This window comes from Primulina huaijiensis, chromosome 9 (assembly GCF_012295235.1).
Source record: "Primulina huaijiensis isolate GDHJ02 chromosome 9, ASM1229523v2, whole genome shotgun sequence".
Taxonomy (NCBI): Eukaryota; Viridiplantae; Streptophyta; class Magnoliopsida; order Lamiales; family Gesneriaceae; genus Primulina; species Primulina huaijiensis.
The window spans coordinates 23,438,380-23,457,643 of NC_133314.1; the positions used below are offsets into that span (position 1 = coordinate 23,438,380).

The 19,264-nt window shown below is 34.6% G+C and overlaps 1 protein-coding gene across 4 annotated transcripts; it reads right to left on the reverse strand.

Annotated features, from left to right (window-relative positions):
• Window positions 1–1,103: 1,103 nt before the first annotated feature.
• LOC140985149 (187-kDa microtubule-associated protein AIR9) lies at window positions 1,104–18,620 on the reverse strand. Of its 4 annotated transcripts, none has more exons than XM_073452912.1 (39): window positions 18,482–18,609; window positions 18,090–18,143; window positions 16,970–17,993; window positions 16,489–16,560; window positions 16,235–16,300; window positions 15,996–16,067; window positions 15,834–15,899; window positions 15,661–15,723; window positions 15,521–15,586; window positions 14,766–14,865; window positions 14,054–14,155; window positions 12,977–13,206; window positions 12,767–12,881; window positions 11,962–12,082; window positions 11,679–11,854; window positions 11,158–11,293; window positions 10,711–10,811; window positions 10,548–10,595; window positions 10,132–10,316; window positions 9,934–10,051; window positions 9,526–9,653; window positions 8,279–8,447; window positions 7,645–7,763; window positions 7,244–7,412; window positions 7,036–7,120; window positions 6,871–6,944; window positions 6,675–6,794; window positions 6,028–6,223; window positions 5,823–5,944; window positions 5,320–5,527; window positions 4,242–4,315; window positions 3,287–3,425; window positions 2,899–3,080; window positions 2,591–2,746; window positions 2,259–2,390; window positions 2,103–2,161; window positions 1,849–1,881; window positions 1,617–1,748; window positions 1,104–1,453 (listed from the first exon to the last, which is right to left on the reverse strand). In XM_073452912.1, exons 3-39 carry the CDS (start codon window positions 17,876–17,878, stop codon window positions 1,277–1,279), a joined length of 5,220 nt encoding a protein of 1,739 aa, XP_073309013.1. In that variant the 5' UTR covers window positions 17,879–17,993; window positions 18,090–18,143; window positions 18,482–18,609; the 3' UTR covers window positions 1,104–1,276. The 4 variants fall into 4 exon arrangements, with proteins under 4 accessions (XP_073309013.1, XP_073309015.1, XP_073309011.1 ...); XM_073452914.1 differs by having other exon boundaries at window positions 16,970–18,006; XM_073452910.1 differs by lacking the exon at window positions 18,090–18,143 and having other exon boundaries at window positions 18,482–18,620.
• Window positions 18,621–19,264: the final 644 nt, after the last annotated feature.

The window sequence follows — 19,264 nt, forward strand, 5'->3', positions numbered from 1 at the left end:
TAATATTTATTTTGCATTATATATCGAAATTTGACTAAATACCTTGAATGTTTATATTGAAATCACTTACATACAAATATTTTCTCTCAATCATGTATCTCTGTTGATACATGAGTAGTCTAAAAATATCTCTACTATAAATGAGAAACATATGTTTTATATGACCTTAATATTTATTAATGATTTAATTTTATTCAATCTCACTCATCTTCATTCGTCTTCTCATTATTATCTTAATGTTCGTAATATTAACAATTTTTTTAATGTATAACATTAAGATAGTGATTTTCTATTAATTTGATATCAATGTATAAATTAAAGTGATTAACTTTAAATTTAAAAGTAAAATTAAAATAATAAATAGCTTGATTGAGTTAAGTAATCTATCGATGATCCTATTAAACTAACGTAGAAGATAACTTAAAGAATATTGTGAACATGACAAATTATAAAACAAACAGAATGATAAAATAGTAAATTTACAGATAAAAATCATATATTTATAATAGTAATAAATAAACTAACGTAGAAAATAACTTAAAAAACCTCATGAATATGATAAATTATAACACAAACAAAATGGTAAAATAATAAGTTTACAAATAAAAATCGTATATTTATAATATTAAAATATTTGTTAATAATATTAACAATTTTTTTAAATATATATCATTATAATTGGGATTTTCTATGAATTTGATGGAAAGGTATACAATTAAGTAATTAAATTAAATTTAAAAGTAAAATCAAAATAATAAAGTACACTATTAATGAACATATTAAATTAACATAGAAAATGACTTAAAAACTTCATGAACACAACAAATTGTAAAACAAATGCAAGGATAAAATAATAAGCTCACAAATGAAAATCATATATTTATTTATGATGATGGGGATTTTCCATGAATTTGACGGAAATGTACAAAATTAAGTAATTAAATTAAATTTAAAAGTAAAATCAAAATAATAATTATCTTGATTAAGTTAAATATACTATTAATAACTATATTAAACTAACATAGAAAATGACTTAAAAATCTCATTAACATAACAAATTGTAAAACAAATGAATGGATAAAATAGTAAGCTCACAAAATGAAAGTTGATTTATAAAAGAAATAGATGTTAGATTAGTATAAAGACAGAATATAGATGATACTTCACAAACCACCATACTTGAGAGAGACAAAGCTCTATACAAATATTGCAAGAATACGTGCGCAAGAAGAAGGCAACCCATAATAACTTAACAATATTTCATGCGGGAATAGCATCACATGTCTATTTTCAGGAGAGTATTGAGTGGTGTACTGTTGAATCGTTGTGCAAAGCCCCGAATGACTAGGACAATAACATCACGAAGGTGGCGAGTCTGCAGCATCAAATCCACTTCATTCTCACCATCTATAACAATTCTAAGACGGTGTTGATCATTTCTGAATAGCTCGACCTACACAACGAGAAGGCAGGAATGCAACAGAAATAACAGTTAAGTACCCCGAGTAAGTATCATTGAAAGTAAAGACGATAATAATTGAAATAAAGGCAGCTTCACTTTGAATACTACAGTTATTGGGGGTAGAGTTGCATCGATGAAGAAGAAAAAGACGTACATGGAAAGGAGGAGTATAACTTCCACGAATTTCTACTGCAGGAAACGAAGTTTTAGAGCCTGGCTTCACAACTTTGATTCTTTTTCTGTTGACTTCAAGAATTCTTCTCTCGAGACTTCCCATTCCAGGAATCTGCAATGTTAATAATGGTAGAGTACATACATAAGTTCCTATATTTCTTGATGAGTCTGGAGATGGTTAAGAATTTGTGTAGAAAACTGAAAATAACAACCTTTTTTGGAGATCGATCCTTGTCGAACAGAACCTGATCCACAACCAATAAATTCGAACACGTTTAGAGAATATATAACTTTTTAAGAATCAACACAAGCAAACTTAACGGAATATATTTTGGAGAAAGTCTTGAAAAATGGCTAATAAAATTAGAGACATAAGAGCAGGTTACATACTTTAATGGATAAACAAGAAAAGAAATTCACAATGCATAAAAAGTGATTCAAACAAACTATTGACACGAGAAAACACCTCAAACTTCACGGATCCAAGATCCAGCTTCTGCTTCACTTCTTTAAGAACATCAGGCTCTGCAAGTAGATGAACTAACATGAGCAATCACACATAAAAACAACTTAATTGGAAAAAGTAGGGCAGAAATAAAAAACGTGACAGTTCCAAATTTACCAACGGCAATGGGATCTGTTGATGCAGAGACGGATTGTCCCTCAACCCCATCATCTCTTACTGGAGTATAAATCGCAACTAGCCTGTAGCCTACGTCATCAACATTAGCCTCGTACATCCTTCCTGTCTCCCCTGATAAGAAACAAGAACATTAGAAGGGATAAATAGTCTTTTGAGAAGGAGAGTAACTACAGATAAATCGAGCCAATAATTCAGCATAAAAATATATTGAGGTCATACAAAACCCAAGAGGATTTTACAGAAATTTCCATGTTTGTTCTCTATCCGACTTTCAACAACAATAGAGAACCAGCCAAAGAGAGATACTATACCAGGAATAGCAATGAGATCAGGACTTCCAACCATTGAACTAAGCCACTGAATCCTACTTTTCCCTTCTTTTCCCCCGTTATAAACGCCACGTACAGCATATAAATTGGTGTGGAAACCTCGACCCTCAATTTCCAGCTTGCCCATTCTAGGAACACCTGAAAACAGACAACAAAGCCTTCAGAAATTGAGACACACACACAAACATTTCTTTCTGCGACCAATCTCTCTAAGACACGTCATCCTAGAATAATATCACATAAAAAGGTCTTCAAGAACAAGAATTCCGTTGTATTTTTAGAATAAAGACCTGGTAGAACAGGATCAGTTTCAGCATATGCTGGCTCACTTGATCTTCCAAAAACATCAGTAACAATGCATTCACACCTCAGGTACCGACCAATGTCCTCAAATCGTACTTTATAGGAACACGAACGTTGTGATGGAAACGGGTAGAAAGACAGGTCATTTTCAGTTTCAGATGAGCAAAACCTACAACATAAGTGGTATGCAGCATGAGTGATATCGTGAGCCAGAAAGACCAATATAATAAACATCTGGATTCTTTCTATAACTCCTCACAGAATGGGATTTTGAAAATTTTGATGGCAAATGAGGATGATAAAGGATGATAAATGGCCAGTTGAGTTAAATAGCATGGCCAACAAACATTAAATAAATTGTATGTGCACCCATACCACTGGTATCTGACTTCTTTCTTGTACTTCTCCCAAACATTATGCTGACTATGAGTTGACGGAATAACTTCTAAGGCAGTCAATACCCCCCCTTCAACTGCTTTTCCGGTAAGAGCTAGCATCTCGATTCTCGGTACCTCTGAGATAAAGTGCAATTCTTGAGCATGGCATCAAAAAATACTGACTAGAAGATTAAATGACGCAATATAGGTGGTGGTGTGGTGCAGTGCAGGTGAGTAAATGCTAGCATCTGATACAAAAGAAAGCCCAGCATCACCAACATAAATGAGCGGACAGCTTCATTTCACCTCATGGTAATGAGATCACTGAACACTTCATTTTCTAACGCTAATTTATGATTTGTGCATGTCATATTTCACAGAGCACAGAATTATGTATAATTAAGAAATAGCATACATAATAAAGAGAGAAACAGAGGATTTTTGCAACAGAAAAATAGATTTTTAATGTAGAAATTGTCATTTTGTCCAAAGACAACAAATCGGACACTAAGAGTTCACCAACAGCGTTTGCTTCAAAATAAAATAAGACAGGTTTTCGATGAAAATGTAATGTATTTGTTTAGTAACAATATAAAACTATCTCTTAGTCATATTGATACAACAGCGATGATAATAGTTGCTAACACCTAAAATCAAGTAAACAACTTATAACTAACTTGTGCACTGAGTTCATCGTTTGACTGTATTTCTTAATGGATCTATTACAACTGACGCATCATTCAATTCAAATGCTGCACACAGCCAATGCTGCAATTAACAATATCCGGTGATTAATATTTTAGAGAAATGATCAAAACGGATGAGAATCACAGATTCACAGGTATGACCATGAGAGGACAAAACAAACTGTGAAATTTGATGATACAAGCCAAACCTTTTGCAGCTCATTACCAACACAAAGCTGCAAAGGAACGTCAAGATGAAAGTATCACCTGGGAAAATTACGTCAGTCGGCTCAGATAATCTAAGTTCTCCGAGGACTGAATCTGAACGAACAGGTGTATACCTGCAAGATGAAAGAAATATCTGCTTTAAAAGAATTCTTCAGCAGGTGATAAACTGGAGTGTGGTATAGCATTTCAAAGTACTTGGCTGCCTATATAGAAAAATTGTAATTGCATGCTCACGAAATATGATCTCCTGAGATAAATTTTATTTGCATTTTCTTGATAAGATACCATATACTCTAGTTTTAGTCCAACTTGAACTAAACAGGTCTGGACAACTTCTGCGCAAACAGTTTACCTAACAATACCTGGATGAATGTATTTGCAGTTCTGTCTTTAGGAGTCGGAAGCGTTTTAGAGATGCAAATAAGGTCATAATAGTAACATTGTTTGGTACTTACTACTATGAATGACAATTTGTGAGAAATTGCTTATTGAAGCAAATAAGATCATAACACCAATGGTAGTTTGGTGTTTATGGTGAAATGACCATTCGTGAGATGTTTGTTAATATTATGGAAGTGCTTACCTCTGTGCCAGTGCTTAAACAGTCTTAAAAGCACCAAATTATGAAAAAGTTATGCCTGCTTGGTTCTAGAAAGAAATATAATTTCTGACGAAGAAAGTGTCATGGTGCTAAATATTAAATATAAACTTTCTACCGGCTTAGACTCAGATGCGCATTGCCGGTGTGTTCCCAAAATTGGTGTTATAATAATGGAGTAATATTGTATGTGACACTTGTTCGAGATATGAGCAACAAAGTAGTAAAAGGAAAATAATGAGAATTTACTGTCATTTACTAATGTAATGATGATTTGGCAAGTGAATAATTTGTTTATAAGAATTTTGAAGGAACATCTCACAAACACCAAATGGCAAATTCTTTTTCGGGGCAATACACAATGAAATTATTCAAGTCAAATGCATAAAAGAATTTGGTAAGAATTTTCAAGTTGCATGGCAGGTATTTTTGGAAGTAGACCAGCAAGCCTTGCAAAAAAATTTGTCAGCATCTCACTGTATATCATTATACTTTAAATGAAAGAGCAAGAATAGTTACCCAAACAACAATTTGCAATTATAATCTTCATCTGAAACTTCATAAGATTTAGAATTAGCTCCACTGATGAGAACAGTTGTTCCCTCATCAGATTCTCTATACCAGCTAAACAAGCTCAATCCTTCGTATCCACCAAAGTACTCTCCTTCGCCAACATAAGCACTTGAAGACAACTTTTTCACGCAAACATTACTAACTACTGGAAGAGCTGTCACATAATATAATTCCTCCAAAATTAGAATGCATAAAAATTTTAGGCAAGAACTGACATGATTGGGAATTTGAGCAAGAAAATGGTTATATGATGATAATATCCAGGAGCATATGATCCAAAAAAAAAAGGATTAATAAAACGAGATTTATTAAGCTTTCACTAATCTCAGATATAGGGGAACCAAATTAAAGCAAGATAGAATATACTCATGTGATCAGGGTATTTTTTTCAAGCAAAAATCAACAAAAAAAAACTGAACAGTAAAGGGGGCAGGGATCTAAGATTTTACCTGGAATTACTGGAGATTCACAAATTGATACCAAAGCCTTTCCATATTTTCCATCTGACCGTTGAGGGAGCCAACACATGGCTACAAAAGATCCAACATCTTCAAGAGATGGAGTATAAGTTCTGAGGCAAAAATAAATAGTTCGATGAAATTGTAGTGGTGCAAAAATCAAAACTTGAGACTTGCCACCAGATAAAATACTAACAGTGCAGGACCAAGGATATCAGCATTGTCAACATTGTCCGCCAGTTCCACAAGGGCAGAACCATGAAGCTTATACTTCGATCGTAGCCAGCTATATTTCCCGACACCTTCTTGCCCTCCAAAATACCTGGTTTCAGGGACCACTTCCTGGCCCTCAGAGCAATCAGGAATCACCAATTCAATGCCTACAGGCTCCCCTGCATACAATAGCAATTTTTTTTAGACTTGGAGCAAAAGTTTCTACATGTCTTGCCCGGGGGAAATGATAGAAAGGATTACGTTGAAGGAAAAGTATGGTAAGAGTAAAAAGAAAAACGAAAAACAGCAGAGAGCAAAGCTTTTACATATAATCATCCATGTGACACACATACTTATTGGTATTTAATCACTGATACCAGCTCAGCCAGGTGTGCCCCGGAAAGACAAATAATCAAAGAACTATCACTGAATAAAACATTATAGAATCAACGAGTTTCAGGCTCCTAGGGTCAAAGTAAAAACAGGAGTTTAGCACTAAAGAGCAATATTCATGGGGGGCAAGACATTTTTCCACAGGGCAATAAGAATAAGAACATGGAAATGTGTTTGAGAAGAGAAGACCCTTAATATAAAAATATTTGGAACAAATAACAAAGAAGAACTACTCACCAGGCACAACAGGACTAGAAACCAGTTTCCTGGTCAACCCCTTCAATCCATCCGAACGAACAGGAGTATAAATAAGTTCCACACATGCTCCCACATCATCCAAGGTTAAATCTAAAAATTCTGTAGGGATAATTTGTTGTTCATCTTAACAGTTAAACAAGCATCCCAGCAAATGAAACATAAGTAAAGTATTTACCACCAACACTAAGTTTTTCTTTGTGACCATTGCTATTTACTCTAAACCACTCATACAAGCAATCACCCTTCACCCTGAAAAAATACAAGGTCACAACAATTCAACGAGGAAGTTAATAAAGAGACAGTAAATGCAGTTTCAAATGGGGCTTCCACAGAGGCTCACCCTCCGCTGTAAGAAGCACTGAAGTTTATTCGTTCTCCTTCAATGAGGGATCCATGAAATTCCAGTGAATGGGATGTTGGCGGTCCTTTAAAAATAAAGGTCATAGCTCAATGTACAGTCACTTCCAAGAGTAATGACCGAAAACTATGTCAATAGAAATATGAATCACGCCCAGCATGGAAAAAAACTGTGTATTCTCTAAGATTACCAGGCACAATGGGTCCCACTTGTTCAGAATGGACAATTGGACCACGGGCACCATCGTTTCGAATTGGCTCACATGACAATGAAATGAAGAAATCGATATCATCTACAGAGAGGGTATATGATGAAGCAATAGCACCACTAATTTCGCTGTGAGTGCCAGTGGAACTAGTCTGCAACATGAGCCCCTATAATTAGTCTACATGAGAAATAGAAGGCATTATCGACAATTTCTGACGTGTTAATTTTGAAAAAACATTTATTAAAGCACAGAGATTTTTGGGTGAAAACATCAAACTATAGCTTGATTAGCTGAACAAACATGCACAAGTTTTTCAAATACCAAATTATTTTATCAAAAGAAAGAAATGGCTGTCACTGACACTCATAAACCAAATCATATACCCGGAACCAGCGGTGAATTGACTGGCCCTCTTCACCACCCCAGTATCTCTTCTCAACATTAAGTGTTGTGCCTTCAACTTCAGTTCCAATAATTTGAAGAGAGAGCAACCTTGGGCTTCCTAATAATGAAACATGGAAGGGGAAAAGTTAAAATGAGATCAACTTCGAGTAACAGATTTTTGCATTAGAAACTCTTCTTCAAGTCACAAATGTGGAGTATCAAAAGGCGCATAGACAGACAAACCGAGGACAGATATCAGACAGTACTAGAGTGTGTGTTTTGATGTCTGCCTTCCCTCCTAAAAGTAAGAATATAGAAATATATTACACCATACCAATTAGTAATTTTGAAGTGAATAAATGCATTGGATACTATTACATTTTTCAATATCAATAAACATTTAGAAAAAACACAAGTCATTCCTCCTATCTCGTGGCCAGAATTCAGGTATGAGATTTCAAAGGCTTGCATTAATTAAGAGATCTAAACTTAATCCTGTATTAAGGATACGACATCTTCATAAGTTGAAAACATAGACAGTTCCAAACGAGAAAACAGAAGCAAAAAAGAAAGATGGATATAAGGCACAAACTCTCTTTGAGAGTGCAAACCATCGATCGAATTAGCAGTTACCTGGACGAACACGTTCTTGTCCAATACAAGCTCTTGGTTCTCCCACAACACCATCATCCCGAACTGGAGTACAAGTAAAAGATATAAATTTACCAATGTCATCTTTTGATATTCGGTATTGAAGAAGGTTCGAAACCTCAGGCCATAGAACCCCCAAGTCATTTTCGACCTGCAGATTAGACAATTAATTGTAGAGGTAAAATATTGTCATTTGACTAATAAAAGAAATAAACATTTGTAGGGAAAATTTGATTACATGTTACTCATTTAGATCATGTTACTCATTTAGATAACTGATTATTAAAATTATAATATGATAGCTACATTAAAAGATAATCATTACCTTGGATCTCCCAAGTATATCATGTTTTATTGAAATCAATAGTAAATAATTAAGTATATCTCTTTTAATTGATTTTCACATGATAACATTGGATTCAACATGCAGTTTCTATAATTTTTTGTTGAGAAACTTAACATGCATATCTGATCATGTGTTTTCACTTTAACAAAAGTTATAACTAGTGGTAATGGTGCGTCACGTTTCGATTGATCTCGTGACAAGGCAATTATTACTTCCAACAATCACTCTACCAATAATTGCATTCCTTGTGATCCATGAAAATCAAAGTCTAGTCGAATAACAATTGTAGGATCGAAAGCTTATTGTTTTATCAAATATTACTCCGATATTTTATATCATACAACAACTCAAACTTCATGTTTTGGCTATTTTACTAACAAAGGCAATAATTGCTCCCAATAATAGTTAATTGATAGCTAAAAATTTAGTACGATCATTTTTATATCACAGTAAAAGAGAATTATTATTTTGGATCTCCCAATCATATCACGTTTCTTTGAAATCATATTGTTGGTTTTATAAACAAAGTCATAATTAGTCTATTTCTTTAAACGTTTTTTTCACTTTTTAACATTGGATTGAACATATAAGTTTTATTGTTGAGAAATTTAGCATGTGTACTCTTTTATATATATATTTGTTATTTTTTAAAAATATTACATAGTTCTAAGATGAGAGTTTGATTTTGCTTTTAATTAATTTTGTAGCTTCACTCTATTTAACCAATAATGAATCAATTGCATGTAATCACGTGTGACACACGTGAGATTTTATGATAAGCCATGTTCACTAATACCCTTATCCATTCCTTTCTTCAACCCTTCATTATCGTATTAAACATATAGATACTGTCAATTATAGATACTAATACCCTTATCCATACCTCATGAATATACCAATTATAGATACTCTTCCCCTCATGACCCCCAACATAACCATAAGATGCTGTCAAAATTCCACCTTCCGAGTTATCACCCGTAATAGACAAAAAGTTTAGAGTGGGTGGAAGAGCTGCATGAAACATAAGTGTTACTGCACAGTAGCTGAATGAACAAATAATGTAAACCAATTATATTGATGATCGTTCACTGAGTATACAAATTAAGACACGTGTAAATGAAACAATAATAAACTTAAGGAACTACTGGCTCTGTAAACATGTTTGGAAGCTACTGGGAGAAGAATACGATCAACTTCCCCTGATTAGCTTATTTCAGGAAACATGGGAATCCGCAATCTCCTGAATCCTTTTTCAAACTGGTTAAAAAATATTTCAACAGAAGGAACTCACCTACAACAGATGTTTCAGATGTAACATATGCTGGTTCACCAGCTTCACCATCTGGGGTCATTGGTGTAAATTTTGCAATAAGGTATTTGCCAACAGCACCTAAAGGTATGCGATAAGCCTAGAAAGAAAAAGTTAAGCTGATGCACGTCTGAAAATTTACAATTTGTAGATGAACAGCTAAAAGTAGGTGCTTCTTACTTTGGCAATTTTGGATGTACTTAATGCATCGAGACCATTATCACCCTCAAAATGAGAGGAACTACTTTTGAACCACTGAACTCTGCTGGAAGCTTCAGTTCCTCCAGTGACGATACCTGTCACAGTAATCTTACTTCCTTCCTCCAATCCACCTATTATCTTCAAATTTGATGCTTTTGGAGGAGCTGTAATTTGTGAGTAAGTGAGAGAATGGAACAAAATAATGAAAATGACAACGGACAGTAACAGCATCACTAGAAAAGCATGTTGAGGATGGAAAAGCTGGTGATATCACAATAAAAAGAACCAACCAACTACAATTTGTAGTTGGTAGTTAGAATTTGTTGCACAAATAAGGTACTAAATGCTGTATACTAGCAGCCAAACTTCGTAACTCAGACTGGCAGTAAACATACCCCGCTTAACCATTTCAGATGATGCTGACAAAGACTTCCCTTCCTTCCCTGGAAATCATCAAAACACCCAAAAAGTTCAACTGCTGCTAGTGCTAATAGGAAATCATGATGCAAAGCTGAAACAGGAGAACTGAAGACTTGAACTAAAAAAAATGAAGCTTACCTTCAAAATTCACAGGTGTATAGACAAAAGTCAATCGCCGTCCTATATCTTCTCTGGGTAAGGTATATTCATTTGTACCAGTTGAAACCAATGTGAATACACTGCAAGAGTATGGTAAACAGCTAAAAATCAGATCTTTTGATTAAACCAAAAAAATTCAAGGATCAGAAAAATAATGCCTGCCAAGTACCATGAGCCACAGAAATAAATAGACTTCACTTAGCAAAAAGGGAAAAACACAAGTAAAAACTCTGCTGCATTTGTTATCACAAAATGACAGCTTCCATAGCAGCATGCCAAAAACCATAATTGAGACAGGTGCAAACAGTATATAATCAGACAGATGATTAAACCAATCAACTAAAAATAATAATCAAATTACAGAACAAATTATTAAACTAATTGATTAACTCGATAGTGGAATAATACAAAGGGATGAACACCAACCCAGTGTCCTTATCTTCACGTAACCATTCAAACTTGATAGGGCCTTGTCGTCCTCCAAAATACTCCCCTACTCCTCTGATAGTACATCCTTCAACAGCCTCTCCAATAACTTGTACATTACTGACAGAAGGAGGAGCTGCCCACAAAAAATGATAAACTTTTTTTTAAGTTAAAGAAGATGTAAAGTACGTGAACATAACGGTTCAGGCAAAAGGAAATCGAAATGAGACATTTCTTTTTGAAGGGAGGTGTTCATTATTGGAAATAATCTTTTATCTGATGTCCAAATACTAATGATTCTTGGTGTAAAGAGATTATTATAAAACCAAAGCCTGAAAAGCAAGTGCCAAATATGTGTGTGTTATGCTCTAGGTTGTGTCAATTTCCGGTCTATGCATGTTTCCTGCATTAGAAAGTGAAATTATAGAGGCATCTCACGATTCAAACAACAATGCCTCCTGTCACATATTATAATTGATACTGGCAAAGAAGGATGAATATTACATATATCAAACCCACACCTGCTTTTACATACTCGGTGATCGCATACTGAGGTTCCCCTTTGGTACCTTCTTCAGTTACAGGGGTGTACATATAAACCAAACACGAATCTACATCATCTAGGGTCAATTGGTATTCTTCTTCTTCAGCACCAGTGATCACCACTGGGCTGCTATTCCATCTTCGTCTAAGCCAGCTACACAAGAAATACAGTGATTCTCACACATTAAAAGGACATTATTTCTCATGGAGAGTATAATAGAAATCCGAGTGCTTCATACGACAACCAACAATGATCTTTACCTAGCAACACCTTTCCCTGGAATCCCACCACACCATACAACCTCAGCATACCCTTTAAGTGTGTTTCCCTCCACCAGCTCTCCATGCACATCAATATTTATGACCTTAGGGATTCCAGTGCCTTCAGAAGGATAACAATAATTAATTAATTGATACACCGGTTTGAATGACGAACTTCTAATAAAGACACGTCATGTGTTGTCTAGTGAGCACCATCATGGTAATAACTACAATGCTGGTGGATGATAATAGAAAACTCAATATAGAAGAAAAGACAGGTACATGATCAACAACAGGGAACAAATATCATTCTTTGATAGAGATTAGGAAAGGCATGCCATGACAGGTCGAAAATGAAGAAAATAGAGAAAGCAACATCTTACCCTATTTTTCCAACAAAAAATGCTTTAACTGCAATAATAATAAAAACTCATCTCTACAAAATCAAGTTGAACTCGATTTTGGTGAAACTATTGAGCAAAGTATTTTCTGATTCATTTTTATACTTAAATAACATCTTATCTCATGCTTTGAACTCTTGAAAAACACATTACGGATGACAAGACCACCCTTTTCCTCAACCAGCCTCAGACACTATTTTCTCAGGTTTGAGTAATTCAGCCAGTTATTCTTTGTTAATAATTGATTTTGCATGATATGGCACCCACAAACTAGTGAACATATTGAATATCACTTTGATCCCCGTAAAATTAGTCAACATATAAATAATGGTTACATCGTCATCATTTAAATGAACAACAGGGTAAGTCCACATATTTCATCAATTACGTAAGAAAAATTACACCTGGAAAAACTGGAGAAGATATTGCAAAAATGGTAGGATACTCGGTGCCTCCTACAACTGGTGTACACTCCACTTTCAGAACTCTGCCAATATCATTACGACTTGGTATGTAAACCTGACGAAGTTTACAGAAATCTTTTTATTACTTGATGATAAACAAATAAAAATAAGCTCATCAAAGCATGAATGCTTAAAAAACGCCTGCCATACCTCTCTTACTGCACCAGAAATGGCAGAAAAATTAGGAGTTCTCTCTCCGATAAACCACTGGTATTTTAATTCTAGTTCTGAATCACTACTTTCAGTTTTGTCGCTAACAAACTCAAAGTGACAATGACAAGCATCTTCTTCAAATGGTTGATCTACGAATGCTTTCTTAAGCAAGTAGCCAGAGGGAAGTTGCTCTTTCCATTGTTCTAGTAGAAATTTAAATGTTGAATCTGTAGAAGAATACAAAATGTTTAGGCATGAGAATAGGGATTAAATTAATTTCTAACAGCTGCAAGTCTCATGACCACTCCATCGGTTGGTGAGAAATAATGTTGACTTGGTCCATGCCATGTGGCCATCCAACTTAAATTGTTAATTAGAAATCCTTTTGATCAATTAGAACTGGTATACTAATGCAAAGATATTTATCAGAAGATCAAATCAAACAGTTTGTCATCCATGCATAGGTGGGATGGACTAACTTCTTATCTTATGCATATCCATGACACATAAAACATAGGATCTTGAGCCAGTGTTGACTAAATTCATGCAAGTTTCAATACAAAATAAGCTGGAGTCCACTAGAACATCTCCTTAGAACAACTTGATAAAATTGAGCTAGAATAAACATAACTCCTCTTTTCCTGGTAGAGGTTTCACATAATAGTTTGCTTTATGTAAATGTTCTAGATCCTAGGACCGCCAAGGATTCTTTTGACATAGCAGCAGTACCCCCACTTGAAGGACTTCTATTTACATGGTTCATGCACTGCACACAGAGAAAAGTAACAACTTGCTGGTCCCAGACACAATTCAGTAAGTTCACTGTGAGTTCACGACTCTTTAAAGAAATTTAGTATTTTGTAAACTTAAAGCCCTTATCATTGTCCTCTATATTCTCTAATATACCACTCATTATACGGAAAAAAATGTAGCAGCTATCACTGATGTCTACAAAATGTAAATGAACTACTTTAGACAAACACTGAGGAAGCTGTTAAAACTCAGACAAGGACAAGCTGAAGCCATTTTTGAGACAGTGTCACAGTAAGACAATCAAAATTTCTTAACATTTACCTGCAGCTTGTTCTGGACGGCACAATTCCCAGCCGCTTCTAATGCACAAAGCTGTGTGTGATGGATAACGTTTTGCAATTCCAATCTCCTCACGGGACAAATCTGCGGGAACATTAATGTGAGAATCAGATTCGTAATTAGGGTTTTAAAAAAAATCCATACATCCCCAAAACATACTATCATGTTGGAACAGATCAAGAAGAATTATACTCTCTCCATCCAAAACATATAGACTCGCTTTTTTTTCTCACGGAATAAGAATATCTTGGAAAAGCCAATTATACTAACAAATTTTCTATTTTATCTTTATTTAGTGAGTGTTTTGTATAAATAATGGTGAATAAAAAATTGTTGAAAGTAGCTAATAAATTTTATCCAAGACTTAATATATAAAAATTGTTGAAAGTATTTAATTGCTGTATATTTTTCAAAGACATTTCGTTAATCAAAATATTACATTTTCAAAATTAAATGAAATAAATTAATTACAAGAATACAAATATAATAATAAAACAATTGAAGAAATACCACTAAATATATATGTTTGTGTTTATATTTGAGACAAAAGAAACAGGAAACGCAGTCAGTATATTTGGAACAGAGATAGTATTATTGAAACATTAACTCGAATTTAAGATGATACAATTGGACGTCCAAGAAAGGAGCAATTGACATCAAAATGTGAGAAATAAAGTGGCACCATCGGACTTACCTCTGTCATTAAATTTTTTTAGGGTTTGACCGACAAGCAAAATGGAAGCTGCTTCTAGACGAGACATTTTAAGTATGGGATTCTCCTCCACTCGTAAATGCTGCAGATCATCAAGGTTAAATGCTCATTTAGATCTACACAATTAGCAATCATGAACTAATATGGTAATAAAGTATGATTGGATCATCAAGGTTAGCATAAACAAACTCATTTTGGTCCATAAATCAGCAATCAAGAAGTAAGATGACAAAATAAGAATAAGGTTGAGGTATCCAGAATGATTCCTTGGTCATTCAATGTGACTTGGTCGATGTTCCTCCAATAATATTAAATTTCAACTTCAATTTTGACAATCGATGTCCCATGTCTTGATTTAATAAGCATAGTACACAAACATGTTTACAAGTGTTGATTACTTTAAAAACAAGTAAAGAAACAAGTCAAGGTATACAGAATGATTCCTTGGTCGTTCAATGTGACTGGGTCTATGTCCCTCCAAATATTAATTTAAACTTTTTTGACAATCAATGCCCCATGTCTTGATTCAATAAGTATTGTACACAGCAGTGTTTACATGTGTTAATTACTTAGAAAACAGGCAAAGAAGCAAACAAATTTTAAAATAGGTAAGTACAGTGCCTTCACAAAATAAAGAAGATATTTATAGATTCAACTTTAAATGAAAGAGGTGGTTCAGTCAAGCCAACTGCAAGCATTACACAACGAAAATAATTGGCCATGAGTGCTGGAGTAACCTCAAGTGCTGGTAAGTATGGGAAGCCTTTCAAAGTTGAAATTTTATTTTTGCTGGCAGCTAGAACCTGTGAAAACACAAAGTTTACTTTTGCATACCACAGGACATTTGATAATTGCATTTGTAAAGCAGAAAACAAACCTGCAAACGGGGCTGGCTTGCCATTGAAAGAGATTTTAACTTATTCTGAGCTACGGACAGAAACTGAAAAGGAAAAGGACATGAGAAAGAAAAGTAATTTGTTTTAGCAGCATGCTAGACCAAATTCCTAAGAGAGTGAAGAATGACAATCCCAAAAGTATCTACAGGTTCACCTCCAAATTAGGCAGCTCTGGAAGGCTCTTCAAGGATGTGATTTGATTTCCAGCTAGATAGAGTTGCTGCAATAAAGAAATCTGATTGTTTTTCTATTGTAGAGTAAAGCAGTAACAGATCCTACCATTGGTCAAAAAGTAGAAAGTCAGGGATAGGATCACCTGCAGGGCTTTGCAATTCTGAAGCGGCTCAAAACCAGGTCCTTTGAAATCATTAAAGCTCAAATCAAGAACCTGAAAACAAAACATTATGTGATGCACCAGAGGTTAAAAAAAGAAAGAATAAGAGAGAACATGTCGGCAATCACCTATGGGAATAAGAAAATACACAAGCCTGAACTTGTTTCTTTAAAATTTAGAACATAGATTAGGCTTGTTCGTATTGAACAATTTATCTATACCTTCAACCTCTGCAGGACTTCAATTCCATCCAATGTTGACAACATATTGTCTCTAAGATAAACAAACTGCAGAAAAGTATATTTCAGTCAAAAACAAACTCATTTACATCAACCTATGTAGCAATCTTGGTTGGATTTCTCCATTTTGTAAGTTTAAATATCATTAGGAAGGATAAATCCAGCCGACAAGTAGATGTTTGCATACGCTCATAACTAGAAGATCAAATGAACCCCAAAGGAAAAATACCTAGTACCTCAAGATGTGGCGATAACTTTAGTTTGCCAGTATTGAGATTGCGTATCTTCTGGCCTCGGAGATCCAACCTCTTCATAAAGAAAAGAAAAGGGATTCTTGAATAACTGAAAAGTATGAGAGTAACAAGGGACCAAGGATAATAGTATTTCAAATATAACCAGATCAAATGTTTGATAGCATATGGTAACTTTGGCACCACTGGAATAAAAATAAATATTACTGTAATGCCTCAGGCCGTGTAGAAACGCAATACAGACAGAGATTTGGACATCCCAGAATTTGACATAGATTGTCCCATTCACTCAAGCTAGAAGAAATGCAGCACACCAAGACCTCATAAAAAAATACTAGTCAAGAATAATACTCAAGAATACATTGACGGGTACGTAATACAAAAGATCCAGACACATTGGTAAGACCAATAGCAGTTAAAGCTTATATAGATCCACCTATCAGGAGCTTATTTACGAAAATCATACCACGTCATCGCCAGCTTTGACCTCTACTTGAGGAAGCATCATAAGACGGAATTCTTTACTTTCTGGAGTTCCAACTTTCATACGGCTATACAAACTCGAGCTTTTATCCAGCGAAGTCAACAGAATACCAGACTTGGAGCCATTTGAAACAGATGATGACCGGGTTGAGGGTGAAGAAACCTTTGCAACGGACTTCCTGACAGAGCTGCTACTGCCAAAGCTAACCAACGATGGAGAAGTAATCCTCTTAGAAGAAACAAATGAAGACGATCCCATTGGGATTTTTTTGCTAGAATCTTGCTCTCTCAAATCCGAACTAGTTGGTGTCCTTGGAGTTTCAGCAACAGGTGAAACAGGAGCCAACCTCCGAGTTTCAGTAATACCAGGTCTAGTAGCATGTTTAGCACCAACAGATAGAACTGAGCTTCTTCGAAATTCCGGAAGAGATTTCCTCAGAGCTTCAGAGCCCAGAGAGGTGGTTCTTTTACCTGCTGCTGTACCACTCTCACCGGTCTCTCGTTTTGTGATGGAAATCGGCTGTTTTTCAGATAAACCACCAGTGCTACTCCTTCTACTAAAAGGGACTGATTCTGAAGTGCGCGAAGCACTACTTCTTGTTGGTTTAGTCAAAGTTGATTGTGCCTCTTTTATCTTAGACTCTGAAGCACTCTTTGTTTCAGTTTTTCTATTTGGAATCCCATCTATGACACTACAACTCGTCGGTGTTGTTATATTCTTTTGTTTATTTACCTTAGACACTTTCTTCAAACTGTCGGAGGAAGGTTCTTCCAGAAGACCTGGAGTGTGCATCATATGCGCAGATTCTTCTGTACCTGACTGTTTCTCTCCAGTGTTTTGACGCACATCTACAGAATCCTTGGTGGATTGAATGGTTGGTACCACCTCCATTGTGGGTAAGGCCAACCAAACTCCAACAGGCTAAAAACAGATTTTCTACCACAAACAGGAGAGAAGCATTTGAGCGAAAGGGAACACTTCGAGACTCCAGTTCATAATGATCCACCTGTTTTTAGAACCTAAGCAAATTTAATTGATCGAGAGCATAATCTCTCCAATTACTAAAAAAAAAAAAAAATTGCCAGTATAAAAACATATTTACTCATAGGGAAAAAAACGTGAGTTGAACCCCATTGCTTATCATTATAAACGGTGTCTGAAATCCACTGAAGTCATGGGTTAGAATAATGTCAAGTGTCCGAGGCTAGAGAGAGTCAATAAACGAAAGAACAGGCAGATGTAACTCCAGGTTATTTCAATGCAAGACATTCAATAACAGAAAGTAAGAATAAACAAAGCTCAAGTAAGTTCTTAAGCTAAAACCGACGCTTGACGCAGTCATCCAAATCAAGAAATAGCTACAAAGGCCGACAAAACAACGATTTCTAACTCTAAACCGACGCTGCGATCCAATTCAATAAGACCAGGAAAACCCATTGCATTGACAACAAGAACAATCAAGAATGCAGATGACTTCAGGAGGTAAGCCAGTACCTAAAGATTGTCGCAGATCTGGTGAAGCAGAGTGAACCCACCAAAAAAGTTCAACCAAACTTGATAGCTTTTGCCAGTCTATTATTTCAAAAACACGTCACTACGTACTGTCGAAATGTAAGCAGAAATCAGAAAAAAGTAGGAGAGAGAGAGAGAGAGAGAGAGAGAGAGAGAGAGAGAGAGAGGACAAGCTGGAGAAGAAAAATAGGGAATCAAATTGAAATTAGAGATGTATAAACTACTACATTACAGAGCAAAGATGCTTGTGTTTGAATACATATAATTAATTATACTGTGCTTTACGCGTGTAATTATTATTAATGTCTTGCTACATATACAATACATTACAAATTCTAAAATACATTATTTTTATTTAAAGTATATCGAAATAATATTTTTTAAACATATTGAATATTTGGTGATGGTTTCCTCATTTTTAAAAAAATTAAATTCTTATATATACATTTTTATATCGAGAAAGATCATATATTTTTGTAAAAAAAATTATTCAAATGTTAGATTTGAAACTAGTTAAAAAAAAATATAGGTAAATATTACTTCCTAATTGTCGTTTCAGTTATCTTAAAACAATTTATGTTTAATAAGCAAAATTTAATTTCTTTATTAATTATTATATAACATTTGATGTTAACATACTTATTATTTATTTTGAGGTAAAAATAATTGTCTTGTTTTTTTTTTATTTGACATAATGTCAAAAACAAAATTGATATATTTTTTATACAAAAATTTATTTAAAATGAATGAAATTATTTTAAGTTT